This window comes from Malaclemys terrapin, chromosome 23, assembly GCF_027887155.1.
Source record: "Malaclemys terrapin pileata isolate rMalTer1 chromosome 23, rMalTer1.hap1, whole genome shotgun sequence".
Lineage (NCBI taxonomy): Eukaryota > Metazoa > Chordata > Testudines > Emydidae > Malaclemys > Malaclemys terrapin.
In genome coordinates, this window is record NC_071527.1 from 13971686 (window position 1) to 13994446 (window position 22761).

The 22761-nt window shown below is 54.5% G+C and overlaps 1 protein-coding gene across 1 annotated transcript in view; it reads left to right on the top strand.

The window, feature by feature from the left end:
• Nucleotides 1-735: 735 nt before the first annotated feature.
• RAPGEF3 (Rap guanine nucleotide exchange factor 3) overlaps nucleotides 736-22761 on the top strand; it is a 76303-nt gene continuing 54277 nt past the window's right edge. The window contains 2 exon segments of the mRNA XM_054012953.1: nucleotides 736-1045; nucleotides 1199-1405. Coding sequence (XP_053868928.1) covers nucleotides 1040-1045; nucleotides 1199-1405 — 213 coding nt within the window. The 5' untranslated portion in view covers nucleotides 736-1039.

The window sequence follows — 22761 nt, forward strand, 5'->3', positions numbered from 1 at the left end:
GGCCAGTTTTGTTTCATGGCACGCGGGACATTTTGTTTTTCAATTTCCAGAACAAAATTAATGGAAAAATGGAAACAAACTTTCTGGGTTTTGAAAAGTGTTTGTATAAAGTTCAGGGGTTTGTTGATTCAGCAAAACACAGGAACAGTGTGACCCGGATGAAGGTTTGCTTTGGCTGAAAAGGCTTTTTCAAAGGTTTCCTGGTCAACAAAATGTAGAGGGAACAACGGGAGCGGCTCTGGTCACTAGCTCGGGGGGCTTTGCGTCTCCTGCAGGGCACGTGCAGCTCCGGCTGCTTTTAAGTTCGGGCCGGAATTTCACCTGCGCAAAGTTTCGGGCGAGGCTCCCACCCCTAGAGCCCAGGAGGCAGAGGGGTAGGGTGACCAGATGTCCCGATTTTATAGGGACAGTCCCGTTTTTTGGGTCTTTTTCTTATATAGGTTCCTATTACCCCCCACCCACTGAACCGATTTTTCACACTTGCTGTCTGGTCACCCTACAGAGGGGCGCGGCCGTCCCACTGGGCGAGCCAGGGGGCAGCCCCACTCCCGACCCCTGGCGCGGAAGGGGAATCCCCGGCCCGTAGATGGGGCTAAGACCGAGGCTCCCGCCCCCAGCCCGCTCAGCCTGTCCCCGGAGCCCGGTCCCTGCGCCGCGCGGGAGGGTTTACACGGGCTTGGTGCGCGCCGCTCCGGGGGCGTGGCGCTCGCCGCCCGGGCTGGAGGCTTTTCAGGTCCTGTGCCAGACGCTGGAGCGTCTCCTGCGCTCGCTCCCAGTTCCCCGCGGAGGGGAGGCGCAGCAGCCCGGCACGGAGCGTGTCTCCAGCCGGAGGCAGGGCTCAGGGAGCAGGATCCCGGCTCCCCACCGGTGCCCGGGAGCCATGGCTTTGCCCAGGGCACCCCCGGGGTCCTAAGCACCCCGACCCCAAAGGCGGGAGCGGTGGGGCTCTCCGTGCGCTGTTCCTGGCACCGCCCTATGGGCTGGGGCAGCCGGCGGGACACCTGGGAGCCGGACCCCGCGCCAGGCTCTGCCGCGGGACATGCAGGTGGGTGACGCACCGAGCCGGGACACGGAGCGAGTTCGCTGCTGGCTGCGATTCATGCTGGGGAGGTGGAGGGAGCGGAAAGCCTAGGGGGGGGGTTGGCCAGAGCCTCCCCCGGACCCAGGCTGAACGCCAAGGGTTTCTCTCTGCACACAGGTGGCCCGGGGCAGGCAGGGCAGGTGGCATGTCGGACCTCTCCTCGAGGACTTGCCAACGCCTCCAGGTGGGCTTGGAGACCCCACTGCTGAAGAGCATCTGCTCTACCTGCTCTTGAAGAAGATGCACTTGTTCCGGAGCTACAGCTACCAGATCCAGCTGGAGGGCGAGGCAGGCAGCCTGCCCAGGATACAGGGCATCCGATGGGTAACTACTGAAGCTGCTTCGTGTTGCCTTGCCTAGTGTTTGTGAGAGCTGCAGGCGGGCGTGCCAAGGTGCTAGCACGGCTCTGCTAGTGGGGAAGGGCAGGGAGGGGATGGTTCCTTGTGACAGGCTCCGGGTGCAGGGAGCTGGCACTGAAGAATGAAGGTTAGTCAGGTTGGAGCAAGACTCTGTTTCATCCCTTGGGCCACTGCTGTAGCAATCACTCACTCCGTAACTGACTAGCAGAGCAAATTGACCTGGACACTGGCAAGTGCTTGGTGCCAGACAGTGGAAAGCAGTTCCCCAGGATTCTATGGACAATTGTGGTTTCTGGGGCTTAAGCAGCCAGGATTCTCTGAGATGTGTTTGTCTGTGATATACTTCTAGGATTCCTAGTCTCGCCTAATTCAATCCAGCACGTAATGGGGCAGGGTTAAATGGGAAAGGTGCAGGAATGCCACCTCTGCACCCACCCTTCACCCACTCCCTCCCCAGAACAGACACCGTTGAGTAGACTGTCTCCACCCATGAATCCTTCCCTGGGGTGCGATTCCGTGTTGTCCTGCAGACTGCCCGCGCGCATTCTAATTGGGTGGTATTTTACATCCACATGGCACTCGCTTTGCATGACTGCACCTGACTTCACCAGGGCCAGGCAAGGGGGAACTGGCCCCAATCCAGAGGGAAGAAGGGAGTTAGTCTCCATGGCCCAGTCAGGGCTTGGCCCCTCTGCTGAGACAGCCAGCAAGGGGGCTGGTTAGGATCAGTTGTTATTAGTGACAACCAACTGAGACCCGCAGACTCAGCGCACGGAGGGGGCCTCCAAATCTGGAGTCAACAGTAATTTGAGGCAGTTTCCACTGTACTTCTGCTGCATCCTTCATAGTGTGTTGGGGTGTGACGAAGTGGGACTGTTCTCAATGTTTCCTCTGAATACTGTGTGGGTGCCTCAGTTTCCCCTATGTATTTCTTAAGTCGCTAGGTGGTGGGGAAAGGCCAGTGCGCATAAATCACTGACACTCTGTCTCACTGGCAGCAAATGGCCAGCCCCCTCCCACCCCCAGGTAATAGCTAAAGGTGAACAAAGAGATCAGGTGACCTCCTGGTCCAGGAAACAGACAAAGCTGGGAGAAGGAGGGGCCGGAGGGGGTTTTCAGAGTTGAAGCTACTTGGGGACTAGGAGTGAGGGCAGACGTGGGTGTCCCGTTCGCCGCTGTACCTACAAGCTCTGTTTTAGACCATGTTCCTGTCATCTAATAAACCTCTGTTTTCCTGGCTGGCCGTGAGTCACGTCGGACTGCGAAGTGGGGGGTGCAGAACTCTTTGGCTTCCCCAGGACCCCGCTAGGGCGGACTCATTGTGGGAAGCGCATGGAGGGGCATATGCTGAATGCTTCCAGGAGAGACCCAGGAGGTGAAGCCGTGTGAGCTTCTTGCCCTGAAGAAGGTCTGCTCCGAGGGAGAGGAGGCTCCCCAAAGTCCTGACTGGCTTTGTGGGGAGCAGTTCCAGAGCATCGCCTGGGGACTCCGTGACATGGGGTCTCAGGACTGGGGCCTGAGGGCAGATAGTGTGGGCTGGGGGTGGCACGAGGCTGATGGGAAGCAATCAGGAGGCAACGTGTGCTGGGAGCAAAGGGAATAAAACCTCAGGGAGGGAGCCCGCACGGTGATGTTCATGTGTGAAAGGTCAACCATGCACGGGATCCCTCAGCCAGGTTCGGTGCTTTCCCATGTAAACGGCCCCTTCTCAGCAAAGTGTTCCCGCCGAAGCTGCTCTTTGTGTCTATCGGATTCAGGGGGATTCTTGTGCTTGCTATGCTGACTCCGGGGGAGGTGTGTGGGGGAGTCTGTCCAACACCATTACCAGGTCTGCGATGTGCCAAGCCAGCAGTATGGGGGCAGGATGCACGGGGGTCTCTGAGGGCAGAACTTGGCCTGCAGAACCTTATTTCCTGGTGATGGCGCAGCCAAGCAAGATCCCTGGCGTGACTCTCTGGTCCCAGGATGGGGCTGCAGGGTTGGCAGTCAGAGAAAACAGCCTTCCCTTGTACACCTAAGCAGGGAGTCCTAAGGTGTCACTTTTCAGCACAGAACTGCACTGGCATCTCCAAAGACAGTCCGATCTCCATGAGCGAGTCCCCAAACGGCCTAGGCCCTGGGCTGGGCTGGGAGGGCAGCCTGGTACTCCCTCCCTGCTGCTTCTTTCCTGTAGGGTGATTTGGGGCAGGGCAAGGGACACCTCAGCAGACATGGCCTCAGCTGTTAGCGAAACCATTTCCCAAGCGATTGCCCCAGCTTGTTCTCCAGGTTCAGCTCTCACTGAGGCATGAAATCAGACCTGTGCTATTGTGCTTCGGTGCACAGCGGCTGTACGGAGTGTTTAAACAATCTACTTGACCATGTCTTCGATTAGATTGAAGCCCTGAGCATGTGAACAGGAAACCCCTCCACACCAGCAAATAACCCCCACTCTCTGCCACACAAGGTGTTTCATGGGCAGGATTTCCCTTGAGTTTCTGCTTCTTCCCCCTTAAATTAAAACTGCTCTAATTTATGCTGTGTCTCCTATTATCCTCTTTGTGCCCCGGGGAGCAGAGAATAGCTATAGTACAGTTCACCCCTTCACCACCCTCCTCATTCCTGGCAGGTCCCTCCATGCCAGGCGCTGGGACCAGGGCTGTACTCTGGCAGGGGGAACCCCTGTGCACGTGGCATTCCTGGTGTACACGAGAACTGGATCCCACATCTCTGACAGTGAGTCAGCTGGGGCAGTGTGTAGCCACCTGGCGTGTCAGGTGCTATCCTGAGCACGGTGACCATGAGGCTTTAGGGATGGCATTTATGGTGGCCTGGACGGCTGTAGATATCGGGGATGCTCAGAACACACGCACTGTTAACTGGCCCGTCTCTCAAGTGAATCCATGTCTGGCTTTCTTTGCTTAAGGTTCCTCTTCCAGTGGTGTCTCAGTAAGAGCTGGAGACATTTTTCCAACAACAAGTTTTTCAGTGAAAAATGGCTATTTTTTCAAATAGAATTCTTTTAAATGGAAAATTGTCCATTTTTGTGATTTTTTTTTTTTAAAAAGTGATTTAAAATATTTTTGTTTCTTGTTTCCTTTTCTTCCTCACCCCCCAGATCTTTTAGAAAATACATACAAAATGATGTGTCTAAATTAGCTGTTACCCCTCAAGAAAGAGATCTTGGAGACATTGTGGTTGTTCTCTGACAACATCCACTCAAGGTGCAGTGGCAATCAAAAAAGCGAACAGAATGTTAGGAACCATTAGGAAAGGGATAGGTAATAAGACAGTAAATATCATATTGCCTCTGTGTAAATTCATGGTACACCCACACCTTGAATACTGTGTGTAGTTCTGGTTGGCCCATCTCAAAAAAGGTATATTAACATGGAAAGGGTACAGAGAAGCACAACAAACATTAGGAATATGGAACAGTTTCCATCTGAGGAGACAGTAAAAAGACGGGGACTGTTCACTTTGGAAAAGAGACGACTAAGGGGCGGGGGGGGGGGGGGATATGATAGAGGTCTATAAGATAATGACTGGTATGGAGAAAGTCAATAAGGAAGTGTTATTTACCCCTTCACATAACATGAAAACTAGGGGTCACCCAATGAAATTAATAGGCAACAGGTTTAAAACAAACAATAGGAAGTCCTTCTTCACACAACACACACTGAATCTGGGGAACTCATTGCCAGGGGAGGTTGTGAAGGAAGTATAAGTGGGTTTAAAAAGAATGAGATAAGTTCATGGGGGATAGGTCCATCACTGGCTATTAGCCCAGATAGTCAGGGCGCAACCCCATGCTCTGGGTGTCCCTAAATCTCTGACTGCTAGAAATTGGGAGTGGACAACAGGGGATTGATCCCTTGATAATTGCCCTGTTCTGTTCATTCCTTCTGAAGCATCTGGCACCGGCCACTGTGGGAACACAGGATACTGGGCAAGATGGACCATGGATCTGCCTCAGTAAGGCTATTTTTATGTTCTTAAAATCATTCCCCATCCACCCCTGAAAATGCCGGGGGGGCGGAGGGGAAGATGGTGCTTGATAAGTTTGCGGAGGGGCTGATCCGGCGGGGTTGCCTGTGATAGCAAGGGACCGGACTTGATGGTGCCGTCCTGTGTTCCTAAAAGAAAATAAGGAAAAAACAAAACAAAAAATGTCAAATTAAAAATGCATCTTGTTTCCCCCCAAAATTGCACTCGCAAAGAAATGGAAAATAAAATTCAAACTGGGTTGAATCTGGTGAAATGGATATGACCTGGGAGTTTCCAGTGTCAGTGGGGAATCACTGTAAGGTCCTTGGCCTGACACTGATCTCAACCCCTTGGGTCTGGGCTCTGCTACACCGGCACCTGCAGGGCTGCAGGGATGTCACCCCAATGGGATGGTGCCAGAGTCTTGTTTCCTTAAACCTCCAGCAAGTTGCCCAGCCCAAGCGAAGGGGCGGCTCTGCCCTTAATTTAGGACAAATCTGTGCCTGGCCTTTCCCCACCCCGCACAAGGGCTAAAGCCTACAGCACCCCAGGGCACACACGGCTGCAAATGCGGGGGTGGCAGGGGGAGAAGGCAGCCATGCTGCCTAAGGACCTGGCTGGACCTGGCGTGGGAGCAGGCAAGCTTCCCCTGTGTTCTCTGTTGCTCTGGGAGACCCATCCCTTTGGAGCTGCCCTTGCGGCTCCGGGTAAACCCCACAGTCTTGCCCTCTCTCTCAGCCAGCTTTCGCAGCGTTGAGCGTTTGCAGTCAAACATCAGCCTATGTGCTTTTCTGTGCCAGGGCTGCAGTGCATGTCACTGTGGGGGGTGGGGAGGGGAAGTCATTTCAGAGCATCCTGTCAGGCTCTGGGGGTCTGAGATTCCCCTTGCCCCCACGTGTATTTTGCCATGGCCTGGAGTCCCTGAACTCCGGGATCATCTACAGCTCCCGGAGGGGTGCGGAGCCCTTGTTGAAGGTTCTGGGGAGGACCCCACGGCCCAGGGCTGCAGAGGAAGGCATCCTGCATGGGTGGGCCTGAGGCTGGTTTCTTGCCATCCTGTTTGAGGCTGCGGAAGGGCGAGGGCCTTCACAAGAGCCTTAAGGACTGAAATAGCTTTGTTGTTGTCCCTGGGATCCCAAACAAAGGCCAGCGCGAGAGCAGCGCCGCGGTCCCAGGGCTTGGCCAGGTGCCCAGAGCTGCCGGATTTCTGGAGACAGACAGGATCTCGAGGCCCTTGCAGCCAGGCAGCAGGAAGATGGAAAAGGGCGACTCCTTAGGAAGCTGCCTGGAGACAGCAGCTGAGCTGCTGGGACAAATTGGGCAGGGGCCAGGTGGGGATGATCAGCAAGTCAGGGAGCGAGACGAGCAGAGCAGCAGTCCTTGCAGAGAAAGCTGGGGCGCAGGCAGTGGCGGGGCTGGGCGGGCGGTGGTGGAGCAGGGCCGGCTGAGTGGGGCAGGGCTGGCTGGGCGGGCGGTGGCGGGGCAGGGCCTGCTGAGTGGGGCAGGGCTGGGCGGGCGGTGGCGGGGCAGGGCCGGCTGAGCGGGGCAGGGCTGGGCGGGCGGTGGCGGGGCAGGGCCGGCTGGGCGGGCGGTGGCGGGGCTGGGCGGGCGGTGGCGGGGCAGGGCCGGCTGGGCGGTGGCGGGGCAGGGCCGGCTGGGCGGGGGCGGGGCAGGGCAGGGCTGGGAGGGCGGTGGCGGGGCAGGGCCGGCTGAGCGGGGCAGGGCTGGGCAGGCGGGGGCGGGGCAGGGCTGGGAGGGCGGTGGCGGGGCAGGGCCGGCTGGGCGGGCGGGGGCAGGGCTGGGAGGGCGGTGGCGGGGCAGGGCTGGCTGAGCGGAGCAGGGCTGGGCGGGCGGGGGCGGGGCAGGGCTGGGAGGGCGGTGGCGGGGCAGGGCCGGCTGAGCGGAGCAGGGCTGGGCAGGGCTGGGAGGGCGGTGGCGGGGCAGGGCCGGCTGAGCGGGTGGTGGCAGGGCTGGGAGGGCGGTGGCGGGGCAGGGCCGGCTGGGCGGGCGGTGGCAGGGCTGGGAGGGCGGTGGCGGGGCAGGGCCGACTGGGCGGGTGGCATTGGAGCACCCAGGCACTGCGTAGGAGTGTTTGGGAAGTGCTGTGGCAGCAAAAGGAGTGCGGCACAAACCTGCTTTAGACACAAAGGTCCCTTTGAGTGTCCAGGGAAACCACGCACTGGGAATGTTACTAGAATGAATGGGGGACAGTTCTAGAGCTGGTTGAATAATGAGAAAATCCTGGGTCCCAAACACTTCTGTGAATTAAAGCGCCCAGTTCCTTTCCTTGTTCCCCACTGGATTCCAGGTGGCTGCCGGGCGCTGGTCTGGTGAACACATTTGTGAATCTTGAAAAGTTTCTCTGGTACTAGTGCTGAGTTATGTGAAAACCCATGTTGGAAAGTGTGTTAGTCGCTCTTCTCTTTAAAATGTTTTCAGCTGGTTTGGAAAGGAGGGAGTGATTAGATCAAGGTCTGGCAGCCGGGACTCCTGGGTTCCATGGCTACGTGACTTTGGGGAAGACACTTGTCCTCTCCGTGCCTCAGTTTCCCCATCTCTAACATGAGGATAAGGCTTTCCAGCCTCACAGGAGGGACTGTTTCTGGAGCACTAGTGGCCTTCTGGTGAACAGCCCTAGCGCCAGGCAGGGCATTGCTCTGTGTTTGTGGAGCGCTGACCCCAAGAGCTTAGCTGTTGCTCCTTATCACTCCAGCTGCCACCTGGGTAACTCCTGCCAGGCCACAGGCCTGCTTCTTATTTGTAAACATTTGCTTCATAATTACAGGTGTGCTTCCTGCTCCATAAACCAGTCACGAGTCTCAGGAATGTTTGTACAGGGAGTGACAGTCTTGGTACCCAGAGGGCCCTTCAGAGGCTTGGGAGAGCTGGAGGGTTTGGGGAGCTGCTGACCATGGGGGTGTTTGGGGCCATATTCCCATGTGCCTCGCCCAGGCCGGGTGGGAGGTGAGGGGTAGAGCTAGGGTACCCCAGACCTTGTAAAAAATTTTTTAAAAGCTCAGTTTTTCACTCTCCACGAACCTTCTCCCCCTCCCTCACTGAGCAGAAGCAGCAAGGGGCCATTTGCTCCTATTTGCAGGTTCCACATGGCTCACTGGAGGGGTGGGCTCAGTTTTTGCTGCATTCATTGATGCAGCATTTGTGGGCCCCAGCCATGGGCCAGAGGAAAGGAAAGGGTCTTTGGGTAATTATACTGGCCTCTTGACATCATTAATTGGAGGGGCCTGTAAACCCCCTGCCCCACATCTGCCTGCTGCTTACTCTCTGTCTCTCCCTCTCCCCTGTCCTTTAGGCACCCCTACGACAGTCTAACACAGTGGTTCTCAACCTTCTGGGGCTCAGGACCCATTTGTCAGTGTTGGTCTGTCGCGACCCGGGGGGTGGAGGCCCTGGGATGGTTTCCGTGAGATCCTACCGCCCTTGGGGGGTTGGGCCCTGCCTGGCACTCACCCCACAGTGGTGGTTCCTGCAGCTCCTGTGGTGTGGGGCTAGCTGGGCTTGGCTCCAGGCATTGTGATCTCTGGGGCTGCAGCACCGCTCAGGTTTGGCCTCGCCCCCCTGACTGGACCCAACGTGTGTGAGTGGAGTTGTGACCTAGCTCATGGGGTGGCAGTGCCACTCACCCACATTTGGCCTACCCGGGCTCCCGTCATCATGACGGCTGGGCCAAACCTGAGTGGCGCTGGGAGCCCAGAGGTTGCAGTGTCTGGAGCAGGGAGGTGAGCCCCTCCAGCTACGTGGGACAGGAGCCACCGGAGTTGTCACGCGACTCCTTGAAACATTCTGGCGACCCAATTGCAGGTCCCCGCCCCGGGGTTGAGCACCCGGGTCTAACAGGTCGGGTGAGGGTTGGTGTGTGTTGCTCTCTATGGAGGCTGGGTCTGGAGAAGGTCAGAGCGATTCTTCCCTCGACAATGGAATTGGGGGGGATGTGGTGGCGTGGCCATGGGTGAAAGGGACCAGATAGGGGACGGGGCCTCTTAGTCCCTCCAGCACTGTCCTGGCAAAGGACTAGATGGACCAGGAGCTGCTCACCCACCCTGGAGTTCATCGCAGACCCTGGAGATGGGAAAGGGCCATGAAGCTGTTTTCTCCTTCCGCTAAATGAGTGGTTCTCAACCTGCAGCCCACAGGCCACTTGCGGCCCAATCAGCACAGAGCTGCGGCCCATATGACATCCTCAGGGCCATAGAGATAGTATTGGATGCGGGCCACATAACACGTTGTGGGCCACATATGCGGCCCAGAGGTAAATAGGTTGAGAACCACTGCCCTAAATGAGGTTTCTAAGTGAAGTTTGAACTTATAATACGATTTTGAAGTGAGATCCAGGTTCTGCCTCGCCCAGTGCCTGCCCACAGCTCCCGTGCCTGTGCTGTGTGCGGCTCGGCTGCCGGAACTGCCTCTGTCATTAGCATGAGAGACAAGGGGGTGAGCACCAAGGAGTTAATGAGGAGGCCAGTGCACAGCCAGTGGGAAACCCTCACCCCCACCCCCTCCCCGGGCTGGGGATCCCTCTTACTCTCTCTGGGTTAATGTTAGAAGCTCACTCCGGTCTTGTCTAATGCAACACACAGAAAACAGGTCTGACAGGTCCCTTCAGCTCTGCTTCAGGCCCTGGTTTACTCAGCACACGTGGCCCCAGCTGGCGGTAGATGAAAGGTGGTATTTTTACAGGACACACTGATGTTCAGCAAGGATAAGCTAGTGCAGCGGTCCCCAAACTTTTGAGGGTCGTGCCTCCCCTTCCCCCGTCTGCAGCCCCGTGCAGCCAGGACCAGGAACGGGGCTGTGGCTCTGGGGGAGGGGGGGCATGGATGGGGAAAGGGGGCTGCAGCTGGGGATGGGCCTGGGGCTGGAGTCACATCCAGGGGCCAAGGCTGGGGGCAGGAGCAGAGCCACAGGCAGGCTGTGATGGGGGCCAGAATCGCGCCGAGACTGGGGACGGGGTCAGGCATGGGGCTGGGAGCCGTGGCTGGGGGCAGGGTGGAGCCGGAGCAGAGCCGGGGGCTGGGCAGGGCTGGGTGGCGCTCACAGTTTGGCGACCTCTGCATTAGTGACTGGAGACACTGGTGAATGAGTGCATCAGGGCCCCTGGGGAGCTACACAATGGCCTCGCCTCTGAGCCGGGTTCAGAGGAGTTCTTGAAGTGAACCCGAAACCAAAACGTGCACATGGATGAGCACTGCCTTCTTCGCATGGTGTGACTAACTGCTCCCCCTTGGGGCCAGACCGTGCCCCACAGCTCAGCCCTGCGTAGGGCCAGCACAGTTCCAAGCGCTCCCAGCTCCCATCTGCTTAGGGCAGGGGTGGCCAACCTGTGCCTCCGGAGCCACGTGCAACTCTTCAGAAGCTAATACGCGGCTCCTTGTATAGGCGCCGACTCTGGGGCTGGAGCTACAGGCGCCAACTTTCCAATGTGCCGGGGGGTGCTCACTGCTCAACCCCCGGCTCTGCCACAGGCCCTGCCCCTTCCCACCCCTTCCCGCCCCCTCTCCTGAGCCTGCCGTGCCCTCGCTCCTCCCTCCTCCCCCAGAGCCTCCTGCACGCCATGAAACAGCTAATCGGGGAGGCACTGATCGGTGGGGCTGCCGGTGGGTGGGAGGCGCTGGGAGGAGCTAATGGGGGGCTGCTGACGTATTCCTGTGGCTCTTTGGCAATGCACATTGGTAAATTCTCGCTCCTTCTCAGGCTCAGGTTGGCCACCCCTGGCTTAGGGTGACCATATTTTCCCAAAGGGAAAACGGGACAACCCTGGGCTGGCCTGAGGCTCCCACTCCCCCAGGCAGATGTGAGGCTGGCCGCATGGGACCAGTGGTCCGAGCCTCCCTGCTGCCTGCCCACATGTAGGGCCAGTCTGAGCCCGCCCGCTACCTGCGGGGCTGTTTGAGGCCCCCCTCTTCCTTCTGCACACTGGGTGGATTGGCCAACCCAACCTTAGCCTCCAGCGGCCTCCCCCCATATGTTCCTCCCCATCCCACTAGGGATGATCAGTTGGCAAGAACAAATGGGACAAATGCCCAGTTTTGTCAAAAAAGTCGGGATGGCCGTGACAGGGCCTAAAATAGGGACTGTCCTGGCCAAAACTAGATGTATGGTCACCTGCAGGAGTACGTCACTTCTCCCTTTCCAGGGCACTGTTTACTGCCCCTGCAGGCCTGGACAGCTCTGGCATGGGAGGGCTGCTGTTTTGTTTTGTTTTTCCCAGTGGGTGCTCCATCCCCACTCCACCTCCTCCCCCAAGGCCCCGCCCTCGCATCACCTCTTTCCACACCTGTTCTGCTCCCTCCCCTGAAGGCGCCTGCCCACTGATTGCAGCTCTCCGCCCTTCCGCAAGTGCCTCCCACCAAATAGCTGATGGGTGGCCCTGCCCAACAGCTCTGGCTGGTGGGGGCGGAGCACCCCCTATTTTTTGTGTGAGTTGGAGTCGGTGCCTCTGGCTGTGGGAGAAAGTCACAAGTGTGAAGATGGCCTTGCCCAAGGGGGATGGAGAGAGCCGGAGTTCCCCTCAGTAGTCCCCCCACCCACCATATGTTTTCTGGAGCTTGGGCATGGCTGGGGGACTCCAGCATGGCGCAAACTGCATAGAAGCTAGGCCTGTATTGCAGCCACCACCTGCAATGCCTGTGGCAGACGGGAGGCACGTCGGGTGATCACAGATAACAATTTGAGTCATCGGGATGTTCCGGGCCACGCCTGCTCTGCTCGTAAAGTTACTGGCACACGATGTTGCTCGGGCTGAGTCAGCAGGACCAATGCTGTCGTGCCACACATGGGCCTGCGGGATCAGGACGTGCAGTTGCAGGTGCTTCGGCAAGTAGCGAGGGATGAAGCTGCCACTGAGGCTGGGTGCAGTGATTTGCAGTTAGTGGGGACGGTCAGAGAATGCGCTTGGCGGGGCTGTGGGTGCAGAGCCTGCCCCTGCAGTGGAATCCCCCCCACCCCCAGTTTGGTTTGTTCTGCATGTTATTTCAGTGCAGCCGTAGAGGCACCATTTCAGATTTGGAGGGGAGGGGCAACTTTAGCCCCTGGAATCACGGTTATGTAGGCACCTGAAAACTCCAGTTGTTTCTGCAGATAATAATTTAGAAATAAGCCGAGAGAAGCATTGTATCTAATTCCTATATAAGGAAAGAAAATTAAATAAATATTAGACCCACCCAGTTCTAATCCTAACATGTTCTGACACCTTGTGTCAAGTCACTTAAGGGACACCGGTTAGGTTTCAAATTGTAATGTATATTTTTACCTTGTTACTACCTCTTGAATACAATAGTTGAAATAATTGTAGAAAAATCTAGATGACTTCCTATCACTTTTTTGCAGTTTACAAAGCTTGGAATAGATCATTTAACTTTTGGAAACATCCTACTAGGGCAAGGCCCCGTGAGTTTATATTGCACCTGCCTGGGGCTCTAGGGGTGCTACCCCAAACAAATAATCGACTAGACATTCACTTTAAACAGGAGTGAAACTGACACTTTAAAGTCACTTTCAAAGTATTGTCAACCCCAAATGTTCAAAATCATGAGTCAGGCTCACCAAAATCATGAGATTGGCTTTACAGTCATGAGATTATGTAAAAATAATAACTTTGAGGGGCCACAGGGACGTGTCGGCTGCTTCCGGGAGCAGTGCGGGGCCAGGGCAGGCAGGGAGCCTGCCTTAGCCCTACTGCGCCACCAGACTTCTAGCACCTAAAATCTTCAGAATCAGGGCTTGATTCCAGGAGACTCCCAGTGAAACCAGAAGGGTTGGCAACCCTACACGGGGACATCACAACCAGCCATCTCTGGAATGAAAGAGAAGTTCACAGTCTGTCCCTCATATGTCCCACGCCTCCTGCCCAGGTCTGGCTGCACTGCAGGGGTGCCGCAGGTTGGTCACTCACTCTGGCGGTGGCCACATGCCTTCAGGCTCTAGGTGGCAGGACCTTCTTCCCAGCGTGCCCCCCCCTTGGGGTTATGATTCCTTTCCACCCCCTCCCACCCCAGCCTGGCCTGCAAGGCCTTTTGGCTGGGGGCGTCTCCCTGCACTGGGCCCGCTGCCCAGGGTCCCCCTCACTCTCCCCAGCTGCTCACTGCACCCAGCTCCGGACGGCTCCAGCCCCAGCTCTACTCTGCCTCCAGCTCAGCTTCCTGGGTTGCTCCCCTGGCCGGCGCAGCTCTGCTCCCCAGCTCAGCTCAGGCTTCTGCTCTCTCCTTAGCTCAGCCCCGCTCTGGTCCAGAGAATTCCAGTTCTCACAGAGGACTGTCTCCTGACTGCCTCGTTAGCCTGTCCGCCCTGTCAATCAGGCTGACCTGGACCATTGATCTCTCCCCATTGCCCCTGGGGACTGTCAGTCTCAGGGTTTTGGCTTCCCATTGACCCTTCCCCTTTCTTTTGGTACCAGAAGATTATAGAAGATTAGGGTTGGAAGGGACCTCAGGCGGTCATCTAGTCCAACCCCCTGCTCATAGCAGGATCAACACCAACTAAATCATCCCAGCCAGGACTTTGTCAAGCCGGGCTTTAAAAACCTCTAAGGAAGGAGATTCCACCAACTCCCTAGGTAACCCATTCCAGTGCTTCACCACCCTCCTAGTGAAATAGTTTTTCCTAATATCGAACCTAGACCTCCCCCACTGCAACTTGAGACTATTACTCCTTGCTCTGTCATCTGCCACCACTGAGAACAGCCGAGCTCCATCCTCTTTGGAACCCCCTTCAGGTAGTTGAAGACTATCAACCCCCCCTCCCCCCAACAGCCCCATACTTCTTTAACTTGCTGGCAAGAATACTGTGGGAGACAGTATCAAAAGCTTTGCTAAAGTCAAGATATATCACGTCCATCGCTTTCCCCATATGCACAGAGCCAGTTATCTCGTCATAGAAGGCAATCAGGTTGGTCAGGCATGACTTGCCCTTGGTGAATCCATGTTGACTGTTCCTGATCACCTTCCTCTCCTCCAAGTGCTTCAAATGGATTCGTTGAGGACCTGCTCCATGATTTTTCCAGGGACTGAGGTGAGGCTGACTGGCCTGTAGTTCCCTAGATTCTCCTCCTTCCCTTTTTTAAAGATGGGCACTATATTTGCCTTTTTTCAATTGTCCGGGACTTCCCCCAATTATCATGAGTTTTCAAAGATAATGGCCAATGGCTCTGCAATCACATCCGCCAACTCCCTCAGCTGCATTAGGTCCAGACCCATGGACTTGTGCATGTCCAGCTTTTCTAAATAGATGACCAACCAAAACCCCCCACTAAGTTTTAGTAAGGGGCCAACAATCCCCTCACACATGTCATCACTGTAGCTCACCTATGAAACTGCTGCACTTCATCTGTAGTGGCCAGGAAAACATGATAAAATAGTTATTTAAAAGTCAAATAAAACACTGATGCCAAACAAAGAGGTGTCCCTGGAGCTGGCTTACCGAGCACAGGCAGTATTTACTACCAGGCAAGGAAGTGGGGAGGGGTAGCTCAGTGGTTTGAGCATTGGCCTGCTAAACCCAGGGTTGTGAGTTCAATCCTTGAGGGGGCCACTTGGGGATCTGGGGCAAAATCAGTACTTGGTCCTGCTAGTGAAGGTAGGGGGCTGGACTCGATGACCTTTCAAGGTCCCTTCCAGTTCTATTAATTATTATTATTATGTTCGTTAGTGTCTTGGGGAATCTGCAGGGTCCCTGCAGCTTCCTGAGATAGGATTGGGTGCAGTTCTAGATGGTGTCTCTTGCTCGGTGACCAGCTGGTGCTGCCGCTCAAGAGGGACTCTCCCACTTTCTGTAACTGACATATATCCGACAGTGAGTCTCAAACCACACCTCCAGGAAACGTGAACTTGTCCGGAAAGAAGTGGGCTGTGCCATCACCAGGCATAAAGGTTGCACAGATAGAGCTAAATGGGGAACACTTTCACTAGCAAGCGGGGGAGGGGGGGGGTGTTCACGGATCTGTGGCATCCTGTCCCCACTACTGCCCATTCTGTACAGTGCCAGCGCTTTGGGGTACCTCACTGAAAAGGGACATCTCTGGACATGAGCCAAAGGATGGGAAAATGCTTTCCAGCAATTGAACTCACTCAGTGCTTCCTTCACCAGCTGACATATCTTCTGACCCCACTGCCGTGGTCAGCACTCTTGGAAACCAGGAGGATGAGGGAGAGAGTATTTGTACCAGTCGGAGCTGAAGAGGGACATGGTGTCGTCACATGAGGAGATCTCTTGGCCACCAGTCCTCTTGTCATTTCCTCTTTGAGGAAGATTGTATCTTTCAAATCATCCATGCAACTTGGGAACGACTCAAGGCCCCACAGGATAACTGGCTTTGCACTCACATCATTTCCTCCTTCTCCCAGGAGCTCTCGGGAACTCCGATGCCTTGTGGAGATGACCATGTGTGGCTGGCTGCAAGCTCTGCTTAGGGACGGGGCAGTGAAAACATCTGCCTCATGGCAGCATTGCCAAGGGCTTGCCGAGATCTGGTAAATCAGAGAACTAGGAGATCACATTATCACGTTCACTACTGCTTCTGAAGTGCACCCTTCAGCCCCACAAAAGTGGGGTATTTGAGAACTTCACAGTGATGAGAGGTTTCAGAGTAGCAGCCGTGTTAGTCTGTATCCGTAAAAAGAACAGGAGTACTTAATTTGTTAGTCTCTAAGGTGCCACAAGTACTCCTGTTCTTTTTACAATGATGAGAGTAAATGTCCTGTAGCATCATTTGCAGCCAGATGGAAAGATACGAGAGACAGAGCTGAGTTCCTTGGAGCTGAGTCACTCTTCCCAACACCACTTTACAGGCTGCAGGCCCACCGGGCCAGATCCTGCACTGTGGTGCAATGGCAGCACGGATTCTGGCTGGCGAGGTTGAGTGAATCTGTATCCAAGAGATTCAGAATCACTCAGTGCTAAGGGGATCTTTCAATGACATAGTGCCAGCATAGAGATCCCTTCACTGCCAGCCTCCATGCTGCCAATGGAGGGAGCATGGCCAGGGGGTCACTACACTCTGCTGGTTCCTGGTTCAGGTTTTGGCCCCAATCAGCCTAAGGGCTTCTCTCCGTTATGCATTGGAACTGGTCTGGTTCCCAGTGGTCCCAGGACTGGGGAGAGCAGGAGTGGTGAGCTCCATGATTTGTACACCTGTGGATCTAATTATCCCCTTCCCTGTCACTTACATCTGTGTACAGCAGGTGTAAAACACCCCCGGAACACAGCTATCCTCTCACTTTCACCAGCACCTGCATTTCACACTCACTTTGCACAGCTGCGAATGGCTGCAGCAAGCAGGAGAAATTCAGGCCAGCTGGGACTCTGGAGACATGACAAAGAGAAGGAGAAACCCCACCTGGGACTAGTGTCAAGCTGCCATGAAGGCAAGTGGAGGAGCTCCGTCTTTGAGTCACAAGTTAAAACTACCGGCCACCTGGGAATCAGTAGAATGCCCGCAAAGCTCCATGGAACTGATTGGCTGGGATGTGTGAGCAGCACAAGGACTGTGACAGGCCAGAATGAAAAGCACCCAGGGGCAGAATTATTGATGATATGCATGGCTTGCTGCCCATGTCAGAATCTGGTAGCTGAGACATAATGAGGGCCGTGAATATTTCACTCCATGGCCTGAGGTCCAGCCCGGGTGGCTGAAATGCTGCTCGATCTCAACATTCAGGGTGCCAGGCCAGTTTCACTCTCCTCTTGGACGTTACCACCCAGAAAAGGCGGAACGCTCCTTGAGCGTTAGCAGAATCCCAGGCTGTCCATTTAGACTGGAAGTGTGAGGAACCTCCGAGTCCTATTCGGTTTGTGCAGAAATCCACTGGCCAGAGCAGGCATTCAGAGTCCTTCAGCTATAGTGCCCTGGTGATGTGCCAGGTCTATGCTGCTGAGTCCATGAACTGACTAAGTCGGTTCTTTCTTATGCTGGTTTTCCATTGGGCCAGACCCTCCTCCGCTGACGTAAATAGAATCATAGAATATCAGAGTTGGAAGGGACCTCAGGAGGTCATCTAGTCCAACCCCCTGCTCAGAGCAGGACCAATCCCCAGACAGATTTTTACTCCAGTTCCCTAAATGGCCCCCTCAAGGATTGAACTCACAACCCTGGGTTTAGCAGGCCAATGCTCAAACCACTGAGCTATCCCTCCCCCCCAATAATAATAAGTAAAGTCTAGTCAGGACAGTGGAGCTAGAGGGTCTTACACCAGCTGGGGATCATGCCGGCTGTTTGCCTTTATGAGATGAGACTCAGGCAAGCTGAAGCAACGGCTCAGGTTGGTTATAGTGCAGGAATCGCTTCCCCCGCCCCCCTGGTGAGTGAAAAGCAGATAAATCCGTGTCACTGGTTCAGTGGGTGATGTGACCCAGCAGAGACCAAGAGCCGATTGTGCAAAGATTGAAGCCAGCGTCTGAAGTGGTTGCAGGGTTGCCATGGGAACTTGGGAGTGACTCTCCTTTCTCTGCTCTTTCCAGTTTGCTCCTCATGCTGGTTATGTGGGAGGCAGGGGTGCGCTTTGCTGGCCTTTGGGCCTGTTATAACCTGAGGGTCGTTTGGATGCATCATGTAGCCAGGGCTGGGTTATGCCTGGTTTCTTCAAACACGGAGGGTCTGTCTCCACTGCAGCTGCGCGTGAGCCCTGAGCCTGGGTAACAGACCTGAGCTACCGCACTGAAAACAGCAGTGTGGATGTTGTGGCGTAGGCGCTGGCTCGGGTTAGCCACCTGCGTTCGGACCCAGGAGTCAGGCAGGCTGGGCTCAGACGGCTAACCCGTGCCGCAATGTCCACACTGCCGTTTCTAGTGCAGTAGCTCACGCAGAGCTAGCGTGTGGCTGTCCACCTGGGCTGGGAAGCTCGCTCCCAGGTGCAATGTAGATATATGGGGGGGCTCCTAGCATTGAGCTATCCCAAGCTCGCCAGGCTGGAAAATGTCACCTGCTCAGTCCATGTTACTTCAGCCAGAAGTGCTGGGCTGGGAGCAGGGACCCCTGGGTTCATAGGCGCCGACTTCCCCTTTGCCCGGTGGGTGTTCGACCCCTCCTGGCCCCACCCCTTGCCTGCCTCTTCTCGCCTCTGCACCGCCCTCGCCCCGCCCCCATTCCGCCCCCTTCCCCCAAGTCCCTGCCCTGCCTCTTATCCACCCCCACCCCCCTGAGCATGCGGCATCCCCGCTCCTCCCCCTCCCTCCCGGAAAGTCCGAAGCGCCACCAAACAGCTGTTAGGCAGCGGGAAGCACTGGAGGTAGGCGGAGGAGCGGGGACGTGGTGTGCTTAGGGGAGGAGGTGGGGCCAGAGCAGGGGGTGAGGAGAGCTTGGCTGCCCGTGAGTGCAGAGCACCCACTAATTTTTCCCCGTGGGTGCTCCAGCCCCAGAGCACCCACGATGTCGGCGCCTATGGCTGAGTTAGATTCTCTGAAGTGGGCGGGGGAGGGAGGGAACGACAGCTCACAGGGGCTGGTCACTACAGTCCTTTCCAACCTCAGACTCTGCGCATCTGTGCAGAAATGCAGTTACTTCAGTACTGCAGCTTTGCGTTACTTTGCACTGCGCACATTGCGGAAGGTCTTTAATTATTTGTCAGCTTGGAATGTAACCCTTCCTTCAGGTGGAGTTGGCAACTACAAGGGCCAGGTTCAATATCTAGGGGTTCCTCCTAACAATACAGAACAGAACCAGTTTGAGCCTCCACCCAGAAATCTGGGGAAATTAAACCCCACTTGTGGGCATCTCTAAGGCTAGATCTACACTACAGAGTTTTGTCGACAAAAGTTATGCTGCTTTAAGTAAACTGCTCTTGCATCTCCACACTATGCTCCTTGTGGCGGCAGAGTGCATCCACACTAGCAGCACTTGCATTGATATAGAGATCGGTGCACTATGGATAGCTATCTCGCTGTGCAACTGGCGTCAGGGTGCTTTGGGAATGGTTTACAATGCCTCATGGGGCAGGTACGGCATCACATGATGCAGTGAGACAAACATGCATCCTTTAAAAAGTGGAATTTAAATCTTAGTGAGGAAAATAGAAAGGAGCATAAACACTGGCAAGTGAAGTGTAAAAATATTATTAGGAAGGCCAAAAAAGAATTTGAAGAACAGCTAGCCAAAGACTCAGAAAGTAATAATATATATATTTTAAGTACATCAGAAGCAGGAATCCTGCTAAACAACCAGTGGGGCCACTGGACGATCGAGATCCTAAAGGAGCACTCAAGGACGATAAGGCCATTGCGGAGAAACTAAATGAATTCTTTGCATTCGTCTTCATGGCTGAGGGTGTGCGGGAAATTCCCAAACCAGAGCCATTCTTTTTAGGTGACAAATTTGAGGAACTGTCCCAGATTGAGGTGTCATTAGAGGAGGTTTTGGAACAAATTGATAAACTAAACAGGAATAAGTCACCAGGACCAGATGGTATTCACCAAAGAGTTCTGAAGGAAATCAAATGTGAAATTGCCCAACTACTAATTGAAGTTTGTAACCTATCATTTAAATCAGCTTCTGTACCAAATGTCTGGAGGATAAGTAATGTGACGCCAATTTTTAAAAAGGGCTCCAGCGGTGATCCTGGCAATTACAGGCCGGTAAGCCTGACTTCAATACCGGGCAAACTGGTTGAAACTTTAAATTAATGGAGATATCTCATCTCCTAGAACTGGAAGGAACCTTGAAAGGTCATCGAGTCCAGCCCCCTGCCTTCACTAGCAGGACCTAGTACTGATTTTGCCCCAGATCCCTAAGTGGCCTCCTCAAGGATTGAATTCACAACCCTGGGTTTAGTAGGCCAATGCTCAAACCACTGAGCTATCCCTCCCCCCTGTTTGTTTTGTTTAGTAGGGAACAAAATTGTCGGACACATAGCTGAACATAATTTGTTGGGGAAGAATCAACATGCTTTTTGTAAAAGGAAATCATGGCTCACCAATCTACTAGAATTCTTTGAGGGTCAATGTGCATGTGGATGGGGGGAATCCAGTGGATATAATGTACTTAGATTTTCAGAAAGCCTTTGTCAAGGTCCCTCACCAAAGGCTCTTAAGCAAAGTAAGCTGTCCTGCGATAAGAGGGAAGGGTCTCTCATGGATTGGTAACTGGTTAAAAGGTAGGAAACAAAGGGTAGGAATAAATGGTCAGTTTTCAGAATGGAGAGAAGTAAATAGTGGTGTCCACCAGGGGGCTGTACTGGGACCAGTGCTATTCAACATTCATAAATGATCTGGAAAAAGGGGTAAACAGTGAGGTGGCAAAATTTGCAGATGATACAAAACTGCTTTGAGCAGGGGATTGGACTAGATGACCTCCTGAGGTCTCTTCCAACCCTAATATTCTATGATTCTATACTCAAGATAGTGAAATCCCGACCAGATTGCAAAGCGCTACAAACGTGGGTGACTGGGCAACAAAATGTCAGATGAAATTCAATGTTGATAAATGCAAAGTAACGCACATTGGAAAACATCCCAACTATACATAATGATGGGTCTACATTAGCTGTTACCACTCAAGAAAGATCTTGGCGTCATGGTGGCTAGTTCTCTGAAAACATCCACTCCATGTGCAGCGGCCGTCAAAAAAGCGAACAGAATGTTGGGAATCATCAAGAAAGGGATCGATAATAAGACAGAAAATATCATATTGCCTCTATATAAATCTATGATATGCCCACATCTTGAATACTGCGTGAAGATGTGGTTGCCCCATCTCAAAAAAGATATATTGGAATTGGAAAAGGTTCAGAAAAGGGCAACAAAAATGATGAGGGGTATGGAACAGCTTCCGTATGCGGAGCGATTAATAAGACTGGGTCTCTTCAGCTTGGAAAAGGGACGAGTAAGGGGGGATACGATAGAGATCTATAAAATCATGACTGGTGTGGAGAAAGGAAATAAGGAAGTGTTGTTTCCTCCATCTCATAAACACAAGAACTAGGGGTCACCACATGGAATGAATAGGCAGCAGGTTGAAAACAAACAAAAGGAAGTATTTTTTTTCCACACAGTGCACAGTCAGCCTGTGGAACTCCTTGCCAGAAGATATTGTGAAGGTCAAGTCCATAACAGGATTCAAAAAAGAACTACATAAGTTCATGGAGGACAGGTCCATTAATGGCTATTAGTCAGGATGGGCACGGATGGTGTCCCTAGGCTCTGTTTGCCAGAAGCTGTGAATGGGCGACAGGGGGATGATTACCTGTTCTGGTCATTCCGTCTGGGCCACCTGGCACTGGCCACTGTCAGAAGACAGGATGCTGGGCTAGATGGACCTTTGGTTTGACCCAGTATGGCTGTTCTTATGTAGGTTTCTCAATCCTGTTGTTCCATGGGCATCCTACTAGATTGGTGCCAGCCGCTTTTCAACTGAAACATATGTTGGGGAGAGAGGGTGAAAGAGAGGGAGAGTGTGTGCGCGCGCATGGGTGGCAGGTTTATAATTTTTTTGGTGGTGCTTTGTACAGGTCCGCAGAGCTGTCCTGTCCATAAGACGGACCAGGGCAACTGCCTCGGGACCCGTGCTTTGGGGGCCCCCGCACTTCAGGGGGATGCAGGGTTCAGGGTGGCCTGGGAGATTGCAGGGGGCCTGCCGCTGGCAGCAGTGAGCAACCCAGCCCCAGGCCGCCCCACTCCATGCCACCCGCCGGCTCCCGGCCTCACTCCAGGTAGGGGGCGGAAGCTGGAAAGAGACAGGACGAGGACTTGGGGGAAAAGGGTGGAATGGGGGGCTGGGTCACTCACTGCTGCCAGCACCAGGCCCCCCACTGTCCCCCTAGGCTGCCCTGGACCCTGCCTCCCAACAAAGCGCAGGGCCTGGGGTGGTCACCCTGGGACAGATCTGAAAATATAAGCCCAAACATTAGTCTGGCACATGGGCCTGGCTCCACCATTGGTGGAGCACGGGCCCCACGGGCCCATATAACTCGCCGTCTATGTGTGCGTAGAGTGACCAGATGTCCCGATTTTATAGGGACAGTCCTGATTTTGGAGTCTCTCTTATATAGGCTCCTATTACCCCCCCACACCCATCCCGATTTTTCACATTTGCTGGCTGGTCACCCTATGTGTGTGTGAGAGAGACAAACGGGGTGTGTGTTGGGGAAGTGTATGTGTTGAGGGAGAGTGTGTCAGTATGTGGTCTCTCAATTCAGACAGCAGCCTGAGCAACCAATGGGGGCGGGGGGGAGACGAGACCTCCCCCCTACATCAGCCCCCAGCTCTGCACAGCACAGCAGTCTCCCCTCTGCCCCGCAGCAGTGACCCATTGTACCAGCCTGCTGCTGTGTTCCTAGTTCTGGGAAGAACAGGGTTCCACATTCTCGTTTCTTTGATTCCCTCCAAGTTCTCCCACAGCCGCCTCAGCTGCCAGGA